The 25,121-nt window shown below is 36.9% G+C and overlaps 1 protein-coding gene across 1 annotated transcript in view; it reads left to right on the top strand.

The window, feature by feature from the left end:
• Positions 1-22,754: 22,754 nt before the first annotated feature.
• LOC306867543 (aryl hydrocarbon receptor-like) overlaps positions 22,755-25,121 on the top strand; it is a 60,772-nt gene continuing 58,405 nt past the window's right edge. Inside the window, exon 1 of the mRNA XM_079413267.1 lies at positions 22,755-23,084. Coding sequence (XP_079269393.1) covers positions 23,026-23,084 — 59 coding nt within the window. The 5' untranslated portion in view covers positions 22,755-23,025. The remainder of the gene's footprint in view (positions 23,085-25,121) is intronic.

Below are 25,121 nucleotides of genomic sequence, written 5' to 3'. Positions count from 1 at the left end.
GGAATGTTTTCCTCAGAAACCTTCATTTCTTTTCGACTGAAGAAAGAAAGACAATATCTTGGATGACATGGGGGTGAGTAAATTATCAGGACATTTTAATTCTGGAGTGAATTAATCCTTTAACGTGTATATGTTTTGTCGTAAAAGATTGATGATGTCATAAAGTCTGCTTTGATATGTACCATATCAAGATCTTACTATAGGGTCACATCATACAATCTGGCATGCAACAGTCATGAAGGATGGAAAAAATTGTAAAGTGTTCAGTGGGCCTTATTTGGTATAGAACTTGATCAGAATGCTCTTTCAGGTCAAGCATGGTAGGGACAGATATTGGATGATGCTGTTTTTTTTTCTTTCAGGATTGTTCTAGGTTTTAAGGCTATAAAATGACAGCTGTTGACGTAGAGATCTTCAAAACTGAACAACACTGAAGCCGGGATTTTGGAAAAGCCTGAAAGCGGTGTGTCTGGTGGTTGAGTTGCCTTGGGCGGTGTTCAAGGGCTTGAAATAGGTTGTCTTGTCCTCAGGTTCCACTCTCCGTGCCGAGCTTCAAAATGAACAGCTACAGTAGACATCAAACAGATTTGAGACACAGATCTGCTTCTCATTATGAGGCAGGTAAAGGTGAGGTTGAAAGGGGCAATTCAGGTCTGAAGGTACAGGATCGACCTTGTGAGTAAGAAAGCTATACGAGCTTGAGGTTGTTGGGTACTTCGGAAGAGATTACGGTGATGGAATGAGTGAGGAAATGAGGGTTAGCCTTAAACCGACGTGTAAAGAATGGCCTAGCAAGAGAGAAGGTCAAATTCAAAGTGCTGAGAAGTGGAAGAGATGAATCAGGAGAAAGCGGGGGAAAAGGGGAAAGTTGGGCATGACTGACAGGTAGAGGGAAAGGTCATGGAGATATTGAGAGACAGAGAGACAGCCAAAATGAGGTGAAGGCAGGAACAGAGAGAGGCACTGATGGGTTCAGAGAGAGGGTGCTAGACAGGAAGTGAGCAGGATGCTAGGGTATGATATATGTATGGAGTATGTTATGAAGTTGCCAAGTTGACTGGTATTTGGCACATTGCCATTTGTTTGCTATGGTGTTCCGGCTGGTTGCTAAGATGCTGCTAAGCAGATGCTAAGATATTCTAAGTAGCTTGTTTGCTATGTGATTGCTACATTGTTGCTTAGTTGCTAATATATATTGAGTCATTTTTAGCACTTTGCTACATGGTTGCTAGGGTTTTGTGATTAGCTGCTAGATGGTTATTGTGGTCTTTTAATTGATTTTCAAAATGTTGTTATGTTTTTGCTATGGTGTTATGCGTGGTTGCTATAACTTGGTTAGTATTTAGCATATTTAGTGCATTGCTAAGTGTTTGCTAGGGTATTATGGGTGATTGATTGCTAGGACATTGATGCTAAGGTATTTTTTTTTAGCTTGTTGTGGTGGTTTCTTGAATGTTACTGTATATGTGATTTCTTGGGTCTTCCCTTTTGAAAATTAACCATTTATTATAGTAAAAGTGTAGTAATCATGTTTTTTGCGGTATTGATTACTATTTGTATAACCCCAGTTTTACTACAAATACCATGGTTAAACTTTGGTTAGTGTAGCAATTTGTAGTATTTGTAGTAAAATCCTGGATAATTTTCGTAAGGGTTGCTAGATGGTCACTAATATATTTTGAGGCATTTTTAGTACTTTTCTATGAAGTTGCTAGTAATTGCTAATTTGACTGCTACAGTGCATCTCAGTGTTTCAGAAAACAAACTGTTAAAATTTTGACACAGCACAACATATTGTTTTATATTACCAATATGGTGGTGTGTTGATTTATTGCTAGTTTATTGTGAACATTAGCAATGTTTTGTGGCTATTAGCAATTATACAATTTGATATATTAGCAGTACTGTATTGGTATTATTAGCAGTGGTGAATTATTTATATTAACATTTGTATGTTTATATTAGCAATACTATAGTGTGTTGCTAATGTTAGCAATTTTGCACTTAGCAGTTTATATATTAGCAGTGGTTAATTGCTAATATTACCAGTAAGGAGTTAATCCATGCCTTCTGTTTAGTTGGCACCTCTCTCTTTTTCTATCCGTCTGCCTTTCTCTTTAACTCAAATGCAAGAAATGACAACACGCAAGCATATAACAGCTGTCTAATGAACATAGCTGTTTGCCTCATTTATAGCCCCTTTATCAAATACCATATTTATTTTTTCTTGCTCCAGAAGGTAATTTTGTCATCAAACTCCACTTTAATAGCTTTAAACACATCTCTTAATTGCACAAGTCAGCAGAGACCCATCTGTTGTGCTCTCAAATGTTCACAATATTACGACACACACTGATGCTTCTATTTTGAGCAAGTTCTTATTGTGCATTGTGTGCACATATTCATAGTGTAAATGTGAGTCCAGCACTGCATTTTTGGGCGGCAGATAAAGGGATCTGTCCTGGATCACCTTCAAACAACCTTATATATTTTGGGCCAAACAATCATTCTTTGTCTTTATCTATTTTTATGTCTCACCGTATTTGATACAGATTTATATACAAGAAATTTCTTTTGAGTGTTGTTATTCACGGCGATCAGTATTTGATGGAAATCTTATGTTTTGAGTTTAACAACAGACAGCTCATGTGTAACATTTACAATATACAACCACAAATTTAAAAGTTAAAAAATGGCTACTATGAGTCATGTTTCTCTGGTTTTACCATGTGGTTCAACAGTAGGCTTTGATTTATGCTGTTATTCAGTCTGTGCACATGTTCGGGGAGTTACTTTGAGTGTATTTCACAGGTATGGAAAGAAGTCGGTCAAACACATGGATGTTGTTCACACACACCAGTATGCTTGAGACAAAGTAAAACTGGCAGATTCATCAAAAGCTGGGGGGGGGGGGGGGGGGTCATATTTTGAAACAAAACACTGGAATGTATTTTTTGCTGTTGTTGTCTGTAAAACAATCATTCCAATAAAGTACTTTAAAATTGACATTGGGTAAAAGAAAAAACATTTGACCCCATCCCCTGGCACAGTATTTAACCAACTAAGGGGTCTTTTAACGTCAGGGGCCACCAAGAGAGCAAAGACCCAATTCAATAAATGTCAGCTTTAATCTGTCAGACGGTGTGAGGAATCGCACCATCTTGAGACGCCCTGATAAAAAAGCCTGCAACAACCTAATGTGGAGAGCAACAAATATGACCATAAAACATTCTACCCTTCATAGACATCTTTTCAGTATTTTTCTGCAGCTGCCAATTGATAAAAAAAATATATATTTCAAGATATGCTGATTAATTCTTCTAATCGCAGTATTTTTTACTCCTAATCCAATATTTGCTCCTAAATTAAGATTATTATTAGTTTTTAACTACATTATTGAGGCACATTTTTTTCTCTCTTAATTAGCAGGTTTTATTTTACTTGGGTGTAAGCCATTAAAATTCCACCATCTTTGGCCAATCAAAACACTGAAACCACATTTAAGAGTTAAGACTAATGCATATGCATTATATTCATCACTTATATCACAAACTGTCCTAATTGATCACAAAAACATTCCCCTTTTATGGAGGCAATGATTTAATGGAATGGAATTTCAACCCTATTCTTCTGCATCCAAACTATTTTAGGGAATAGGATCTTGGATCTTGGTCGTGCTGCCATACTTCTTCATTCCCAACCATCTTTTAAAATCCTCTCCGCCCCAAGCTCGTTCTAATTTAGTGAGAGGATAGCTGTGAAAAAGGGAAATGGAAAGAGAGAAAATGCCTGAATAATTACAGTAAAGGGGATTTTACGGATGCTACACAGCTGGCGTGATTTTAATCTGGTCCACCTTACAGCTTATTCAGGCCAATAACTTCCCACTTGTTCCCACTGCACGCAATTCCAGTTTGTTTTTCAAATCCAGTCTTTAGTACTGCCTGCCCATTTCAAGTCAATCCAATTCAGAAATCCAATTCACTGTATTCCACTTCCTATCCTTCAAATGTTCCCACTTGTGGAACAAAAGTGAAAGGGTTTTTTGATAGAGAAAGAGCAAAATCACTTGGGCAATGACTTTTTCTTGGGATGTGATGGTTGATTAGCATTTCATATTATGATTTTACATTACTCAACATATGGGTATCTCTGTGGTTAACTCAGCAGGTGTACTGCAGAATGCAGAGTGAAAACCTAGTTGACTTTCCAGCAAAAATACATCCTAATCTTACGCTAATGACACTCTGGAAATGCACAGAGAGAGCCAGCAGTCACCACCGCCAAATCAAAAATTTCCTCTGCAGGAAACGAAGAAGAATGAATTCAGATGCTCCTTCGCACGTTCTGTCAAGACAATTTCCGAGGCGAGAATCAAAAGCTGACCTTGGTACGTGAAGCACTGGGATTTTGGACAGTTTTGAGGGAAGTAATAAAGCGGATTTGGCAGGAAACAGAGATTGACGGCTCTAATTGTGGAAAGAGAGCACCGCAGCTCAAAAACAGTGCACAGTGTGTGCTTGAACCCCCTAAAAATGAGAAATGGTTGCATAATTGTGCATAATGGTTAGCAACTTCACTGCCACTCAAAATAACACACATTTTCAAGATTAAATCAACATTCTTGACCCTAAAATGGCCAAAATGTCTCATTCACGAGAGCATACAGACACAGCCTCAACTTTTGGCCCACTTCTATTTGGACTTTCACTGCAGTGATCTTGGTTTGTTGAGGTTCATGGAGGGCATTCTGGAGTCCAGCGGGCCTGAGAGGCCTTTCTTTGCAACTCAGACTTTCAGCTTGAAATGGGTTCCCGCAGATAAATATGTGATTCACAGTTGTTGGCCACAGACAGGGAGAGGGATTACTCACTCCATGGGAAACAGAGGCTCGGTTTTCTGTGGTGGTTTGAAGCTTAAAAAGAGAGGAGAAACAGAAGAGACAAGACAACAGGAGATGAATTGAGAGCAAAACAGTTGAGAGAGACATAGAGGAGGTCAGTTGAAATGAGATGGGATGAGATAAAACAGGAGGGAAAACTGAGATAAATAAAATGAGGCAAGTGAGAAGAACAGAAAAGACAAGATGAGTTGAGGTGGAGAAACTGGTGAGGGAGAAACTGTCAAGAAAACAAAAGAGAGAAGATGAGACAAGATGAACGAGAAACAGGAAAAGAGACAAGTGAGATAATATGAGACAAAATGTAACAATCAGGAGAGAGATGAGAAAAGACTAAATAAATAAATAGATGAAAAAGAACCTAATGCGAAAATGAGAGAAAAGAATAGAAAAACAGTAGACAAAATGAGGTGGAAAGCCATGAGAGAAACACGATAGAATCAGATGAGATGATAGAGAGATAAATGGGATAAACAGAGGAGTTGAGACAACTAACAGAATGAGATGAAAAAAATATACGAGACCAGATTAGGTGAGACAAAACAAAATAAAAGACAAGTAGTCCAGAGAAAAATAGAGAAGAGATGAGACGAGACACAAAGTTTGAGACAAAATGAAGGGACAGAGTTAGACAAAGATTTTACAAAATAAGACAGAAAAAGGGTAAGTGAGACAACATGAGAAACAGCAAGCAGATGAGAAAGACGTGAATGAAACAAACAAAATGAGAAAGAAAGAAATAAGAATGAAACATTAGAGAAAAGATGAGAGAAAACCAGATGAGATGAGACTGAGGGTGCTTTCACACCTGTAGATCGATTGCTTTGGTGCTTCGCTTTCACACGGTAAAGTTTCTAAACGGACCAAAATTGTTAATACAAGTCATGTGCGAGTAAACTGTCCTCTCATTGGTCAAAGTTCCACGGTTTATTTTCAGAAATTCCGCTCATAGCTGTCATCCATCAGATGCAACTACAACAGCTTCGAGGGTTTGTTGTTGTTTTATCAATTTATCATTTTGAGCAGGAGTTCAGGATTCATCGGGAAAACATTGTTAAAATGCACCTACTAGGAAGAGCAATAAGACGGCATAGTCAAATGAAAAGGCGCGCTTTGATTTTGAATGGCGAAGACGTGCTCACCCATAGACATCGTCTACTGCTTTTCACAGAACTTATGTAATTACCCATAATACATTGTGATATAGCCTGGTTCATTGGTCCGTTGGATCAGATTGCTTTCTCACTACAACTGAACCGCTCCAGAGTTCATTTTCAATCAAGCCGAGACCACCTCGTTCAGACGATCTCAGACTGATTGTTTTGGCACAGATCCAAGCGTTATTGCCGCGTTCACATATGCCCAAACGAACCGAGCTAAGGGGAGAAACACCAGGTTCCGGGCCAGATGTGAAAGCACCCTAAATGATAGAGAGATAGATGGGAGAATCAGAAGGGATGAAAATAATAAATGATAGAAAGATAGATTAGAATGAACCAGGCAAGAGCAAAAAAATAGGAGATGAACTGAGCTGAGCTAAAATGAGACAAATGAGGAAGAAACAGTTCAGAAAGAAATAGAGGACAGATGAGACTAGATTAAATGACAGATAAAAACAGAAGAGACAAGATAAGATAAGATACGAAAAGAGACGAAAATATAAAATCAGAGAGAAACAAAGAAGAGATGAAAAGAGAGAGACTGTGGACAGAGAAGGAGATGAGATGAGACAATAGAGGAATAGACTAGAAGAAATACAGTACAAGAGATGAGACGAAATGAGAGCAAAACGAGAGAGGGGGCTTCATCAGCCCATCGCTCATGTTAACAAGAGAGGCAGGGCTGTAATCAGCACCAGATGATCGGCAGCCCAAAACAGCCAAGAGTGGACTGAAAGAGAGAAACAAGAGTGAGCGAATACTATTGAGAGAGAGAGAGAGGGAGAGAGGAAAGGAACCCTCCTTTATTTCTACAAGACCTCCAAAAAGGAACAGGCCAGCCCATTTTCCCATGAGCCCTGTGGATGTAGACGCTCTCTCCTCAAGTCACCACCTGAGAATGTCTGAGACCACGGCCCACACGGCACCTCGCGTGCGAAGGGAGCCGTGTGAGCGTGTTTGTGTGTCTGCTGCAGACGCAGAGGCCCAGCACTGCACCTATGCCAGACAGAGAGGAACAGAGAGAGCGAGAGAACGAGCCCTTTCCAACCAAACCACAGAGCCACAGAGTCTGGCAGTGGCTCCCCGCCAACAGAATGAGGGGAAGGAGGGTGAAAATAGAGTAAAACAATGGACGAAGGCATAAAAACACACAGAGTGTACTAGGAGATGGGGAAAGGTGCTTGGGTTTGCGTTTGGGTGGGTGTGTTGATGATTGTGTGCATGTGCTTGTGTTTACAAGCACCGCAAAACCCAACGTTAAAGCCAATGTTGCATTAGAAAAAAGCTTGAAATTGCATATTTGGACATTCATGCAGACCATGGCCAAGCCAAGCAACAACTCTCATTCTTTTAAACTAACATTGTCCTAACCAGGCACAATACAAACAGCTTCCAGTGGCAATGTAAAAATGTGACACAATCACAGAGAATCAAAAGTTATTTAATGTAGAGTTATGAGAAGCAGGATAGACCAATGAAATTTCACGGGGGGGGGGGCTATTCAGTATGAATAGAAACCTAGCAACTGACAAAGTTGTTTAAGTTTGTCAAAACATTTGTGTTGGCAGGACAACTCAACAAAGACTCCTAGTGCTTGTTGTGTTCAATCTTGGATACAACAATTTAGGATGGTTTAATACCCATAGCGAACAAGAGGATACAATTCTTGCTTTGACAATCAGATTATTGGTAAAACAACCGCAACGCAAGAACATTGTACATTTGTAGCGTTTAGAGGTTTGTTTGTTATTCTGAGGGCTATTTTGTTTCCATGTGTTTGTTAAATGGATTCCAGGGTTATAGGACCCAAGTCAAAGTCCAAGACCATATTTTCTATGACAAGTCAAGATCTGAAAGAGAAAACAAAAAAATAGGACAAGAAAAGTTCATGCTAATAATATACTGCACCAGTTTTGTAGTACTCAAGTCCGGACAAGACCTCAAGTCTGAGTCTAAGACCAAGACCATATTTTCCATAACTAGTCGAGACCAGCTTATTCTAGTCCAAGTGAAGAGTTCAGATGCAAAAGCCACTAAACGCCACCTCCGTCAAAAATGAGATAATGACATTGAGCGAATTCTTACAGCACATAGTAGACGTTCAACAAATATTTTTGCTTCAAATCCTCTAAATCCCAGCATCAGCCCATTCAGAAATATCGGTTTGTTGGCAAAAGCCTCTAAACGCCACTTCCCTTTGGCAGCAAAAGCCGCTATGTTCAGAGAACCAATCCGAAGGTGCGAATCGAATCATATGATTTTGAGCAGTTTCAATAGCGGCGCGCTGAGGAGCCGGTTTTTCTGTGGAGATCGTTTTAGATTCAGATTGAGATTTTTAACATAAAAGCTGGAGTACGATAAAATGGATGAGCCTGTCCTACTTACATTGAACAGCAGAAGAAAACGTTATTTACCTCAAAATTCTGCCCGTTATAAGGCAAAAGAAAGTAGATACAGGTGAAATGGCTCGGTCGCAAGTGTAGCATGCATTCATAACAGTTTTTTCGTGCAGTGCCGTTATTTTGAAGGAATCTGATTTATTATACATCAAACAACAGCTCTATTTCACTAACGACTAAGTCAAACAAGATGCCATTCTTCTGTCTCATATGGATGTTATGCCAGATGTATGTATTTTTAATGCATTTTTAATGTTGGGTTGTTTGTGTAACGTCTGTTTTTTGTTGTTAAAATAAATATGCTGCCATTTTGTGCCATTGTGGTTATACTGTGTGAATCTTTTCTTTTTGTTTTGTTTTTAATATATTTTTGGGGGATTTTTACCTGTATTCAGACAGGGTTTCTAGTTGTATTTTTAGTGATTTTTCAACTATTTACTGTCTTATCCCAAAGAGGTGGATTTAGAGGTTTTTGCAAAAAAAAAGCACAAATGAATTTAGCTGGTTTTGATGCAAAAGAAAATCTAACTTGTTAAAAACCAATGATTTGTCTAAAGTGATATTTTTGAAAAAAAAAAGTTATGTTATTCACTAACTAATTACCTTATCATTACCTTTAAAATGAAACTACTGAACCTGATCATAAGAGCCTGATAACAAAAATGCTCATTTAAAAGAAAAGAAGTCTGATGGATTTAGAGGGTTCTGCATCTGAACTCTTCAAGTTAAAGTCAGGGCTGAGTACAAATGCTCCTGAAAATACGCTCTTGGACTGAATGAGTTGGTCTCGACTAGTTCCTATAGTACTATTATAGACTGAAGTAGGAGCTAATTTAGTTCTTCCAAAGGGAGTTCCTAAAACTAAATCCATTCCTGGTTCCTGCGTTGCAAACACACCAAAAAGCGTGTACTTCTGCCAATAGTTCTAGAAAGTGTGAAAGCCCCTATAGTGGTTAGCTTGGTTGTACACTCATTATTGAGGTGCACTTTAAGATTGAAGAAATGCACATGGTAGTGTCCACTATGGTTTCGAAGACTTCTACAAATGGGTGTCCACTCAAATATAGCTCTATATAAGGGTATGTGGGAGGGGCATTTTGGATATAGTCCTGATTTAGTGGCCTGATTTAGTGCAATGTGACTGCATGCTTCCAGCGAATTGGCAAAGCATTTGTGTCTGAATTCGCATAATGTGTAGAGTATGTTTCTGGTCGAAGTTCAAGCATCCATTATCCATATGATTCCAGTGATAAGTCAAGATTTGTATCCTCCTGATAGAGATCTAAGCAGCGCATTGCTACATCATTTCACATGATTTTGTGAGAACTAAACATGTGGGAATTCTGTACAGAGGCTCTGTTAAGGTTTGGCACCAGAGGCAGCTGGCGCTAGAATACATTAACCAAAATGAGTACAGCTCTAAAGACCTGAGCTAAAATAAAGAGGGGAAAATAGCAAGTTCTGGAAACAGATGCTAAATACATAGTATCAAATCACTAGGGGGAAAGAGAGAGCGAGACGGAGAACTCCTGCCAATTTATTTATACTCTGTTTTGTCTTTCAGTTTATGAGATGATGATGGCCTTCTGCTCAAATATACCAATTTTGGAGAAGCTACATTGAAACTGTAGCTTGCTAAGCTAAAAGCTACTCCTAATATGCAGGAGTTACTCGTAGAACTGCACTTAGAAAATCAAACTACACTGTTTCTTGCTTAATTAGCCAAGCCTCCCTGTCACACATGTAAAACAGTTTAGTGACATGTAATCAAAGGCAACTTTAGTAATGTTGTTTAAAGTTCTTCATCTACTATGTATGTTACTTTATTTCAACTAACAAAATGTTTCTAATAGTTTTAATTTTAGATTTATTTTTAGTTTACAATAGTAACCCTATGTGTTACACATGCAAATCACATCCACAACATCCAGTCCGTCATATATTAAATCTTAAACTATAACTTAACTAAGTTAGTTAGCCCCAATCCAGAGCAGTGAGTTCAAACGGCGAGCTGGCTGAACTCAACCGCATACTCCAAAAGGGAAAGGTTCATTTATTTCAGTAATTCAACTCAAATTCTGAAACTCGTGTATTAAATAAATTCAATGCACACAGACTGAAGTAGTTTAAGTCTTTGGTTCTTTTAATTGTGATGATTTAGGCTCACGTTTAACAAAAAGCCACCAATTCACTATCTCAACAAATTAGAACACTTCATAAGACCAATAAAAAAACATTTTTAGTGAATTGTTGGCCTTCTGGAAAGCATGTTCATTTACTGTATATGTACTCAATACTTGGTAGGGGCTCCTTTTGCTTTAATTACTGCCTCAATTCGGCGTGGCATGGAGTTGATCAGTTTGTGGCACTGCTGAGGTGGTATGGATGCCCAGGTTGCTTTGATAGCGGCCTTCGGGTCATCTGCATTGTTGGGTCTGGTGTCTCTCATCTTCCTCTTGACAATACCCCATAGATTCTCTATGGGGTTCAGGTCAGGCGAGTTTGTTGGCCAGTCAAGCACAGTAACACCCTGGTCATTGAACCAGCTTTTGGTACCTTTGGCAGTGTGGGCAGGTGCCAAGTCCTGCTGGAAAATGAGACCAGCATCTCCATAAAGCGTGTCAGCAGGAGGAAGCATGAAGTGCTCTAAAATTTCCTGGTAGATAGCTATATTGACTGTGGACTTCAGAAAACACAGTGGACCAACACCAGCAGATGACATGGCAGCCCAAATCATCACTGACTGTGGAAATTTAACACTGGACTTCAAGCAACATGGATTCTGTGCCTCTCCACTTCTTTTTCTCCAGTTCTTTTTCTCCACAGCAAATGTAAATATTCTAATATTTTGAGATACTGATTTTTGACTTTCATCAGCTGTAAGCCCTAATCATCAGAATTAAAACAAAAAAAAACTTTTGAAATGTTTTACTTTACATGTAATGGATCTAAAATATATGAAAGTTTAACTTTTACAAGAAAAAAATTACTTTTTCACGACATTCTAATTTATTGAGATGCACCAGTATACATACGTTTCCATGAGATCTTTAATTTTTTTTTTTAATGGTAGGCCTGAAAAGACATCTCCCTTCACTCTCTTTCTCGCTATTGCAATGTGTAATTTCTCATTATACAGTTTAAGCAACTGAAAACTAATGAGATAACAGAATTATTGCTTTCAGCCACTGCGATGATGATCGGCACTCTCACAGCGAATTCACAATGAAAACACCCGGCAGTCACACTCACTCCCACCTGAACGAACAATGTACTTGTCAATCCCACACCTTAAGCACACAACAGATGCAACCACACTTTGTATTAAACACACCTGGCCAAAGAGTCATCAATATTAAGACCTTCTGAAATTCATGTTGATTTTTTTTCAACTTTTCACACACATTGTTATACTTATAATCCATCCAACCATTTTACAAACCAATTCTCCTTGGTAGGGTCACAGGGATCCCATACAAGTACCAACCGAGCCAAACCTTGCCTAATTTCCGAGATCTCTTCTTATAATACAATATAGTTTATTATCAAAGATGCAAAACAGATTCATTTTCATTATTGGTCACAGATATTTGTACCCAAAAACACAGTCCAATCATTGTCCAACCTCTCCCAAGACCGCATGACTCTAATGTAAATATGTGGAGGCGTCAAGATTTCAAGCTATTTAAGAGAATTGACAATGAGGAATAGGCTCTGGAGAGAAGGAAAAACCAATCATTTCAGACGGGATGATTGAAATCCCAACTCTGGAAGGTCTACAAACAGAACACAACTCTTTTGTCCGTTGACAGCAGACATAACTCCTGATTGCTCCAAAACCCTGGACGGTAATAATCCCTCGTTTATAAAATGAGGGGAGGAACTGGACAGATTTGTCTTTGAAATGTTCATTTCACCCCTACGAGGGTGCGGAGCAGCCAACCGCCATGCATGATTCATCCATGAGAGAGAATGATCTTGTTTTACTGTTTTTGAAGAAAATCTGAGTGGCGTCCACCATGATGCTAGGCTGTTGTAGGTTGCTGGGGTGTTGCTATAAGGTTATTGTTTTCTGAATTTTATTGAGTGCATTACTACACTATGTGCTTTGTGGATTACTTACTCACAAAAGTTCAGTAGGGATTTGTTTAAATCACTAAAAGCAAGCATGAGCAATAATAATCAGTAATGCATGTCTTAGCATGGCATAGCAAACATTGCTAACTATAGATTAAACTTTGCACACTGACCTTAGTCTTGGTACTTTGTCTGTCCTTCCCACACAGTGAGAACGGGATATAATCTATGACTTATTTTAACCTCAAACATCTGCCACAAATCTACCAAGACAACTGACCATCTTCAGAGACTTAAAACACTTAAGACAGCTGGTATGAGTCTCCGCGTGTGAGTGTGCGTTGCACAATCTCGATCATTCTAATTTAATATTCATCCCCATATTTCAATGATAAACGAGTGAAAAATGCTCTTGAAACTTTTGACATTGCTACCAACAGTGTTGGGGGTAACGCTTTACAAGTAACGTGAGTTACGTAATAATATTACTTTTTTCAAGTAACTAGTAAAGTAACGTATTACTTTTTAATTTACAAGAAAATATCTGAGTTATTTTTTCAAAAGAGTTACTTTTTTTCCCATTTATTGACTGACAGTGCGTTGTGTGAACATGCTGTTACTGTAGTTCTAGACTAAATGTGAATGTGCATTAATTCATCCCACTCGCAAAAAACAGATTTAGTATTCATCAAAATGAATTAAAACAGTGAAATGCAAACTCAGAATATGATGCAAACTGCAATAATTAAATATGTTAAACAACACAAATGTATCTAATCCCATTTTATTAACCAATGTCTTTGCTGCTGACCTTGATGATCCAGTTCAACCATAATAATAAGCAAAAATGACTTTAGATAAACTAACAATTGTGCTTCATTGTTTTTTTATTGCCGAAGAGCGTTATTGCCTTCTCCTGCGTTCTACTTTACAGACGTGAATTTACTTTTCCTTCAGCCTGAGGTTTATTCATTACACTTTTTGGTGTGAAAGGGCTTTTAGATTTGCTATAATTAGAAGTTCTTGTATTAAAAACAATCAAGCCCTGCTCATATTTAAAAAGTAACGCAAAAGTAACGTAATGCATTACTTTCCATAAAAAGTAGCTAAGTAACGTAATTAGTTACTTTTTTAGGGAGTAACGCAATATTGTAATGCATTACTTTTAAAAGTAACTTTCCCCAACACTGGCTACCAATCATAAATATGAGGCATGTCTATTTTGCAGCTGTGTTTTCCCAGCAGCTGAAATCACTAAAGACGCCCTACAACTCATGAGTCATGCAATACTTCACATAGGCACATTAGTGCTCAAATGTTTCAGAGTATAATCACTTTTTTTAAACAGAATGCTACTAGTTTATCTAGATTTTTTTTCCTGTGTTTTTAGTTTTGATATATATTTAAAGGCTTTAATCATCATACTAATTAGTGTGTTAGCATACTAAAAACTAAAACTGAAAGATACTTTCAGACATATCATATTTGGCCCATTTTCCTTACAAAAATTAACCATGATAAAAGTGTATTAAAGTTTTTTATTTATTTTTTGTATAACCATGTATAACCACAGTTTCACAACAAATACCATGGTTAAATGATGAGTTGTGTAGCAAAACCATGGCTAATTTGTGGTTACCATTTGTGGTTTAACTATAGTAACTATGGTCGTAGTAAAACAATGGTTAATTTTCGTAAGTGTTGTGGTGTTTTCACTGTGAGAAAAATTTAGTCAAATATGATAAAGCTAGCAAAGCTAACTCATGCAAACAAACTTCTTTTCCTAAGTAGTAAATTGGTTGTGGATAAAGCTGTAGAAAAAATGAAGTTTATTCATTTTGAATAAAGAGATTCGATTAAGTCTGACAGGACGGATAGGCTGACAAAAAAAAACCTTGTCTGTTTTAGTTAACTGTCTTTGACTACACAGCATACAGTACAGACAGATCAAAGTACACACTCACAGAAAAAACAAAACAGAAGTGAAGTGAAAGAGACAAACTGGCAAACTGACAAATATACACCCTATATAATCAAATGTCAAAACTAAGTCAAAATTGTTTCCTTTTTTAAAGACACACATAGGTTATATTGTTAGCCAGTAGATGGAGCCATTCAATTTGGTGTCTGTTTTGATCTTAATCTTTATCAGACAACTTTAGCTAGTGTTCAAAGTTTAGCTAATTAGCATGACCCCGTTAGCCTTTTCTGGTCAGTGTGCAAATATTTATTGAATGACTTTTAAAAGCATTAAATGGAACTTAGATTTTTCCTCATTTTCTTATATCCTTATTTTTCCTTTAGTTCTTGTAGGATCCAGAGATTCACTGAGATGAATGGTAATAGTTTTATTAGACCTACATGAGATAAACTTCCTAAATATTCCAAACAAATATTTACCATACTTTGCTCATTCTAATTCGATTTCTTCCATTGAAAAAGCTGAGTATACATAGGCTAATCATACTAGCTGCTTTCCATAATGACAGTTCAGCAATTTACTGAGGTGATTTACCTGTCTCTAATTATCTCTTGCCTGTTTTATCCTTTTCCTTTTTTTAATGTGTCAGATGACGTTTGTTTATCTAAGAGAGATTTATTGGACTGAGCAGCACTATCGAGCGTCTTGATCTGTGAAGCATGCGTTCTGTTGCGATTTCAACATAGAGCGCTTGGCATGATGCTGCATGTTCAAACAAGTGTGAGTATTTCCAATTAAACTAGTTTATAGCTAAGATAGACCCATTAATTTGACTAAAACTGAAAGGACACCAAAGAGAAATCAAAACTATGTTGATAACCCTCAAATAGCATTGAAAAAAAACATTGTTTTTTTAAACGCTGTTGCTAGCTTGATTGACAGTTGCTTACAAAGCGATACTTCTTCATGTAAAGAACTAAGGCATCAAGTTTTCTTTACCCACCTCTATAGACTGCGAAGTTTTACCTGACAACTCCAGACTTAGACAACTCAAATAGTCATGCAAATATGACTCAAAATCACCCACAGCGTTTATCTTTTCACTGGTAAAAGCTTTATTGTCCTTGTACCTACAGGAAAATAGTAGGTGTTTTGTTAATGTGGGCATTTGAAGGAACATAAATCACAAAAAATGCCCTTTTAAGTGATTTACACCTTAAACTGTGATCCATATCACAAATATGCACTTTACACAAAAAAAAAAAAAAAACTGTACTATGTCTACAGGATGTTTTCTGGTGAGAAACCTTTAAATCGAACCTTAAAAATGCTGGAATGGAAGAGCAAGTGTTTGGTTGTGACTTCTACTCTTGTTGTTTGTTGTGAATTTCTGAATACCATATTGCCATTTGTAAACATTTTGTTGTGAGTGAAAATCGTCTCATGGGAGATTTCGGGACAATCTGGAGCTGTGGTTTAAAAGTGAAAACAGGCACCACGTTTTCACACAGTGTGGTCAAATATACACACTTTCTGTCTTTTTACAGTTGTAAAGGCTGTAATTCGTCACAGTTTTAAGACAGCACATATGGTAGGGTGGAAAAGTGTGGTGCTCCTTAAAAAAATATGTTTTGCATGATCTTTTACATGTGTGATGAAGCTTGTACATACACATAACTGCTCTTTTATCTAATGGTTAAAAAGTATATTAGCAGTGGTGCTTGCTTAGGCACTACATATTTTTATGGTGTTTTTTGGCACTTGACAGCCCTGTATAGAAAAGTATGGTTAGGATATTCTTCAAAATATCTCCTTTTGTCCAACAAGTTTAGAAGAACACGGGGTAAGTAAATGAATAAGCATTTTGGATAAACTATGAAAACCAGTCACAAACAAAAGCAAGAGCCCAAAACTCATTTCGATCTTCTGCAGCACATGCCAGACTTCAATTCCAGATCTGCTGGACTTAATGGCAACAATTATTAACTGTTTTTATGTCTTTTTTTCCCTAACAAATAGTCATTTGAGCAGAATCAGGAGGGTGGCACATCATAAACAGCAATTTAACTGGTTGCTGGTTTTGTTTGTAATTAAGCAAAACCGCCTCTATGGTAACACAAGACTACATTTCCTTTCAGAAACTGCACATATTTTCCTTGCGCTGGCCAATGGCTGTTTATTTGGAGCCACTGTTGTAAACGTACCTTGTTTGGCGAGCGACCGCCAGCCAAATGTTTCCTGGTAGACAAGCCTTGTGGTGTAAAATCGGCATTTTGCCAAATCAGCCAGGCAGAACGGGAAAGCCTTAAGGTTTGTTTTAGCTCTCAATTAAACAAGGTGTCCTTATTATTAGTCAGCTTTGTGAGTGCATTGGGCAGCATTATCTGATTATAATTAAAAACTGCTGTAATTACAAAGAAACAGTTTACATCATGCCATATAAGTGCACAGTCCACACTATTTAAAGTTTCTGTAAATGTAATAGTACCTATTACTTCAACTCTCACACTGGGGCCCCGAGGTGCACGGGTTAGTAAACATAAAGTGTATTTATAAGAACCTAAATGTTCCAACAGGTTTGACATTTCTCTTAGGAAATGCTTGCTAAAAGGATTTCAAAGATCAGCCAATCTATGACTTTCGTGAGGTTTGATTTAAATGCAAAATTCATTAATGGGCAACGTTCAGTTTTTGTTTTTAAAATCTTGGCATAGTGGACAAGAGCTAGAGAACCGATTAGTTTTCCATTATTAAGCCATCAAAAAAGCCATGGAAATAAGCAAATTAGAAATATATCCGTTAGTTTAATAGTTACTTCCCCACTTAAATCCAAAATTCACTGACGCTACGAAAAATCTAAAAAGTCTATAATGTGATATAAACTCGCAGTCCTGAGAAGAAAAGTCTATGTGAGATATTTTGAGATATAATGAAATTGCAGTGTGTGTAGGCTACCTGAAAGCCATAAAAGTACAGATAAAAGTACAGATATCTTACCAGAAAATGACTTTGGTAGAAGTTTAAGTTACCGTTTAGAATATTACTTCTTAAGGTATGTGATGTTTATTGTAGTTAAGTACAAAAAGTATTTTATTTTATCTTAAACGCACGCACATAAGTATTGAAAGTAAAAGTAAATGCAAAATGGAAAAGAAGCAAATAAATATATAAAATGTTCATATACAGCTTGAGTAGCAAGATTGTGTTCAGTTTTAACTTTTTTTCCATTTTTGTATTTTTGGGTAAGAACAAGAAGCACTTCATCAGGTACTTAGTGGCTTTAGCATTTAGATGCATTTACACAGTTTAATGTAGCTCGATGGGACATGGATGCATTCAAACTGCATTTACAGATGCATGAATAGACCAAATGTTTTGTTGTTGTTGTTTTTTTATTTATTTTTTTAACATAAAACGTTGAATACTGATATTTGAAATAATTTAAGACGTGAAAAAAATAGTGTGAAAATAAAACTGCCAGTAGTTGGAAGCCTGTATCTGTTAATGAGTGAGTCATTGAGATTCAACCGATTCATTCAAACGGCTGATTCAATCAATAAGTAAACACCGTCCATTGCTCAGAGACGGAAAACAGTGCTGTGAGCTTTGTTTGGAACTACTTTCGTTGGCAAAATTGAGCAAAAACAAGCAACATTATGTCTAAAATGTAACCAATTATGCTGAACTTGTATAAAATGATTATTAAATGTGTTATCATGCTGATAACTGCATAAAAAACGGTACTATTTGTGTCATATAGATTAAGTTAAATATATTAAATTATATAAATATAAAAAGCATGCAGAAGCATTTTTGCCATCTACAATAGAATGCCTGGAATTTTAATAAATCAACGTGCGTGCACTCTGTGTGTGATTTGGTAATATAAGTTAGCCTACTTGATAATGTCAGGTCGCACATCATACAACAACACTTCCCATATTATCGCAGAAGATATGCTGTATTTCGCAGACCCCCGACTCGAATTGCCTGGAAACTGAAATTATCACCGGTTGTGTGAGCACTTCTTTGCACATTCCTGCAGTCTGTGTTCTTCCGACTTTTGACTATTTTGTAGTAAGTAACGAATCGGGGAAATGTATCGGAGTAAAAGTATCCATTTTAATTAGGAAATGTAGTGGAGTAAAAGTAAAAGTTGGCTGAAATATGAAAACTCAAGTAAAGCACAGATACTCCCAAAAAATACTTAAGTACTGTAACGAAGTAGTATTCCTTCGTTACATTACACCACTGTGCGCTTGCCAGAAAAAAATGCTGAATTATGAGAGGAAAAAGTACGTAAAGTTTGTATCTTGACATGTCTCTTGATATTATATCTTGCAAGAAAATGAAAAGAATAGTCTTTTTCAGAGAAAAAAAAAAAAAACTTTAGAACTCGCAATTCTGTGGGAAAGAAAAAAAAAACGTATTTTGAGATGTAAACTCGGAAACGTGTGGAAAAAGTTAGAATTGTGAAATAAATAGTTACATTACCTTGTCATTTTGTCATTTTGAGTTCTTACCTGTATATCTTTATCTAGTCGCAAAGAGATGGTGGACGGGGGATTATTTATCAGTTTAAACCACACTTTTTTTTTGTATCAACTGGAGTAATTTGCAACTTGCATTTCAGATGTCGTCATGTGGAGGCTAATAAGGTGTATACAGTAAGCATTCATTTGAAATGAGATACATAATCTACTGCACCTCAGCAACCAATTTGAGGGTCAAATGTTTATATAACCATCCGAGGGGAGCGTTTTCCTAATGATGTCTCTGTGTTTATATTCTCATGCTATCACTTCTGTAAATAGACCACACGTCTTTTCTCAGGGTTGGTTTCACTGGCCCAGCTGTTTTATTTGAAGGTGACTCACTGGAGTGTGACCGATGCTTTTGTGATGTTGTCCAAGGGTGTGTGTTTGTGTAGTTCTGTGAATGCCCATGAGTGTGTGTATGTGTGTGTTTGCAGGGTAACCAAATCATGGCCTGAATGTCAACATTAAACCTCGAGAGGAGAGACACTTTACGAAGGAGGATAAATGTTTGAGGTGACGTCAATTGTGTGTTTGGACGATACGTTTCGCAGCTGTTCATACTGTATGAGACAGAAAATAAGTTATATTAAAATGGTTAACTCTGTAACTAAGGCCTGTTCTTGCCAATAACTATAAAGGTTTAATAATCATTCTAAATGTTTAAGAATAAGGAAGTCCACACCACAACTTTAACAATAACTATATAAAGGAACTATATAATTGGAATCACTTCCAGATGAATGATAAACACATTCACAGCTTATTAGTTAACATAGACATGTCTTATTTGGTAAGATTACTAGTAAACAAATACATAGACACCCCTCGCACACATGGGTGGCCATGAACTTGCAAATTTAGGATTAAAGCAGAGATGTTGATTAGTTACCATTGATATTTTTGCCTCTGGTGGTTCTTTAACATCCATGGAACCTCTCCATTCCACAAAAGGTTCTTTATAGTAGAAAAAGGTTATTTAAATTTGAAAATGTTCATCATACAAAGAAAGATAGTTCTTTTAAGAACTTTTTACTAAAAGGTTCTTTGGGGGAACCAAAAAAAAAGGTTATTCTATGGCATCTCGGAGTGGTTCTTCTATGAATTTCCTTATGTTTAATGCTTTGGGTAAGGACATTGTTCAGATCCATTACCCTAAGTATGGGTAGAAACTATACTGTAGTTACCATGGCAAATTTTGGGATATCTTTTGACGTTAATTTACTGTACACCCAAAGAGACCTATTTGCTTATTAAATTACTCAATTATTTACTCGCATTTACTAAATTGCTTATTTATTCAATAGTCTGCATTTGCATTTATTCAACATCGGGCCATAAAAGTTACCCTCTGAATGTTTGAATACGGCTATCGTTCCTGAAAATCACCCACTGTCTTGGAAGATTTATACCGGGTCCATTTGAGTCTCTATTTTCCCTCTCACTGCATGACTTTCAAACACCACGCTGACAAATTGCAGCAGAGTAAACTGTGTACGGAGGGTCCGATACGGCGCCTTCTGGAACACAAAACCGCTTTGTCATTGTGTGTGAACATGCACAGACCGCATGAACCTAATAAGCAATGCCTGAAAACCTCCCACACATGCTGGCAAAGAGCCGTCGTGCTGCACCGGTGTTTTCATGGGGAAACATTGAAAGGAGGCTAATATTTACACAAAAGCGGCACACTGGGATTTAATTTCCATATTAGCAGACAAAAACACTGGCGATTAATTTACACAAACAACTAGATTTTAGTAATGCTTGCCCATGTTGAACTCACTATTATGATTGCGAAGACTCTGCTAAAGGTGTTCTCAACGGCTCTGGTTGTTTTAAGGTGTTCTAGGTGGTTTCTCTGATTTTTCTGGTTTCTACTGTAGACATTGCTTGGTTTTATTGTCCACCAGATGTAGGCTAAGTCTCATCGATTATAAAAATGACAGCACGTTTCCTAAAATTTAAGCTTTAACAATAATAATGCTACAAATTTTAGACCTGTTTATGCTTTGCACGTGCTTTTACATTTTTGGCCGTTGTTCATATAGTTTCAGGCCTTGATTTCAGTGAGGGGCATTGTTTAACTTTGAAATTGTTGAAAATTTGCCAGTTTATTGATTTAAATCTTTTTTCCGTTTACATAAGTGTCTGTGTGCATTTCCTGTTTCTTAGTTATATAAACTGTGGGCTATAAAACAATACCTGAGATGAAGATAGAAACCTGACTTGTAGAGTGTGACTGAAGACACCATTACCGGCACGTCTGCAAAACACCCCCCCCCCCCCCCCCACACACACACACACACACACACACACACACACACACAAGGAGCAAGCTATTAGAAAGCAGGGAAATCGTGTGGGGAAAACAGGCCTTGAGGCTCATCCTATCTGCTTACCTAAACTGACAGATTACACTTATAGCTGTGTACGTTGTAGTTTACAGCTAGGACAGCATGAGGTTTAATTTAACATGTTCAGCCTAATTATATCTGATGTGGTGTGAATTAAACTCTGGCTCTTAACCCGTCCTGTGCGTTTTTGCTACAAACTGATGAATGATACCTCAAATAGTCTGTTTGTTGAAGAAAGATGTTTTATTACTTTTGTAAAAAATCCCTTAGACTTACATTGAGGGAAGGACTTGGACCACTCAGAACATCCTAGACAAGTGGCAACAAGGCAAGAACCACAGTGTTTGTGTGACTGAATCTTTCCACTAACAGTCACTCACATGTCATTTCTGTCCTACGCAGCGAAACAGCAGATTAATATCTTCCTGAATAGTCTACGATTTAATTCCCACTTCAGCATCAAGGGGGGAAAAAACAGTGCCAAAAAGCATTTGAACACTTGAGCTTCACAAAAAAATGTTTAAATGTCATTGTGTTAGATAATAAAATTTGCAAACTTATACTGCTAGAGTTTTCCCAGCCATTTTTGCAATTACTTGCAATCAGCTGGTCCCAAGGTGATTTTAAGGGATGTATGAAGTCAGTTCCCCTCAAGGTCACACTGGTGTAGTTCATCTCTTCAGCTATGAACGTCATTCAGAGTGTTTCACAACCAGTAAGTGTCACTATAGCTACTGTTTGTCTTCATATATATATATATATATATATATATATATATATATATATATATATATATATATTATGCTTATGATTATAAACTAGAAACAAATGTTTTGCTTGAAAGGTACTTTTGTACTGCCTTTAAAAATAAAAGTAATTTGTTTTGATATTTTGTTATGTGATGCCATGACATTCAGACATTTTAGGTGTGGCTTAAGTGTGCAAACACTTATAGGCCTATAACAACAGTAACAGTAACTACAAAAACTATGGAGAAACACACATCAAAAGCAATAAATCATGGCTGTTTTATGTGATTACAGTAGATGACCACTAATTATATTAGTAATACTCCACTAAATGTTGTTTGTTAATGCAAGTTTGAACATATTTTTGAAGAAATCGGAAATAAATGTAATTAAAATAACTTTATAGACCGAACAACGCTGCAAGTGTGCCAATGTGCAGCCGAGTGAGGGTGCAATGCTGCTTTTCTCCAGTCCACCTTAAGAACGCTCCTGTGTTTATGATTTCCTGAAAACTTTTCCAACCAATCACAAAGCGTCCAGCGTACCTGCCTAGCTCTCTCGCGCTTCTGATTGGTCGACGCTCAGAACTCTCAGCCAGTCCGGTGCCTGCAAGCGCAGTTTGGAGCCACTAGAGAATGACAGCTCGAAAAAAAAACAAAAAAGGAAGAAGGAAAATTTGCACAGCTCACGCCATTGCCATTCGCCGCGGAGGATGAAAACTTTTCGTCTTCATTTTAAGCTGCTTTCGGTCTAAAGAACCGACGCCGACAGGAATCGCAGCTGGACTGGACATATTCTCCTCTTGTTTGTGTATATGTGAGAGGATTTACCTGAATAACGCACACTTTCAATCGACATTTAAAGGAAACTGAGGGGATTTTACACGCTAGTCATATTTTAAACACTTCTCAGAGACACCAGACAACCATGTCGGGGGGTATCGGTATATATGCGGTCAAGAAACGGAAGAAGCCCGTTCAGAAAATGTAAGTTTTTGTGGGAACTCTCACGTTCAAGTTCAAACCGCGCTCGCGTCTCGCGCAGCAAGGTTATTTATACAATGTAACAAATGTTCGAACGGGTATGTAATGTTTCACTGTAACAGAATGGAGCGCGTTCCATTCAGCAAATGGTACAGTGTGTCATTTGCTGTACAGAACGTTCTAATCTGTGTTTGAAGGTGTATATATATATATATGAAATTGGAATTGTCTACGTTTTCATATAGAAAAGGTGATATGAAACGCTTCACATAATATATAATTAAGCTTATGAACTAATGTTTTGGTCTGCAAAATGACTCCCTATAATTATTGACTTTCCTATGAATCTCGGGAAAGTTTCATTTGCTGTAATAACAAACTAAAATGTAACATTTAAGTGTAATTTATGTAATGTAAAATCAAAGTGGTGTGTCAAAAGTCACATCCAGTTTGTTTTCTGCCACAAGACAGTTGAGTCACAGAACTGAGCAAAAGTGACAATTATTGGCAAAAATTTGAAACAAAGTTTTTGTATAATGATGAAAACAATGTGTTTGCTGCATCACAAACAAAAGAAAATCTGAATTTGACCCAGATCTGTATCCGTCGGGACACCTTAAGATTCAGGCTTGGTGTGTATAGTTCTGGGTCTGGCATGGATATAGTACTCTTGTATTAATCATAATCAAGTTGAGAGTTGGCGGCGCTCTCACGCGATACTTACACAAGGGAGGGGTGAGCCGGGGGGAGTATGTTATTGTAATCTGATATAGTCTTTTACGCATCTTGAGAACACAGGTTTTTTTTTTTTGTTTTTTAACTTTTTGCTTTTTTTTCGCCCTCCTCAAATTAACATATTTTTAAGTCACGCAAACTCTTATGCAACTGTGGTGGAACTGGCTGAAAAGCCAAAGCACGCCTCTGAGTTGTTGTAGGAGCTTGCTGATGCTCTACTTTCATGATTTTGCAGATAGTTTGGTTGGGGAAAAATGCAGTTGTCTTGAAGAGAATGACTTTATGGTAACAGGATATGCTTAATGCATCTGATTTAGTTCTGTGCATAACTTCTGTTGCGCTGAAACATGGATTTGTGTCACTTCTTGAACAATAACTTTGATTCTCTTTATCTTTACATTTACAGTGTTCATGTTACACATATTGCACATATAGGGATGCTAACAAAGCAGATCCACAGTAGTTTCTTTTTAAGTACACTGTAAAAGCAGTTTGTCAGGTGATCTAAATATGATCAAATGGTCATATCAAGCATATTATATAATATTGGTAGTAATGAATTTTTTATTTTTTCCCCCAGTGGCACTATTTAGGCAGAAAGGTGGCAACTGGTTGATATAATGGCGATATACAATTAGAGGTAGATATTTTTTTATCTATAATTTTTTAGCAGGTTACCAATAAGTATATGCTGTTATTTTAATAGTTGCAGCTGCATATGTAAGAGCAAAGCATAAAATACATTTGCGTTTCCGTTTCTATCGCACAACAACTAGTGATATGTTTGTTGTTATTTTTATTATTAAAGTATCCATACTGCTACATTTTATGATTAATATTGTCAAAATATTTAAAAAAAATTGCATATCAATTTTCAGATGCAAACATACAAATATTTTATAAATTTAGCCTATATATTTCAATATTGTTATTTAAAAAAAATGGAAATCGGTCGATATAAATGATTCAATTTAATGTCCACAAAATTGCTCACATTAAAATTATCACTTTACCTTGTTTTTACTTAAAATTAACTAAAACAAAATTGTGTGATTCCAGTTGACAAGGTGATTGAAACTTTTGTTAGTCTGCCAGTTTGGCCAATTAATATGACTTTCTTTTTTTACTACACTTCGTTATTTTAATGAAAGTGTCTGAATTTTATTGGTTTATTTAGATAGGGGCAGGACATAAATAAACAAGGTTTCAGCCAAAAAATAAATAAAACTTGAAAAAATGCATTATACATAGAGAATATAGCATACTTTATTGTGCATTTCAGCTTCTAGATCAGGTCAAAATGGC

This window comes from Barbus barbus, assembly GCF_936440315.1.
Source record: "Barbus barbus genome assembly, chromosome: 49".
Classification (NCBI taxonomy): domain Eukaryota; kingdom Metazoa; phylum Chordata; class Actinopteri; order Cypriniformes; family Cyprinidae; genus Barbus; species Barbus barbus.
This window is presented reverse-complemented; position numbering and strand designations above follow the sequence as displayed.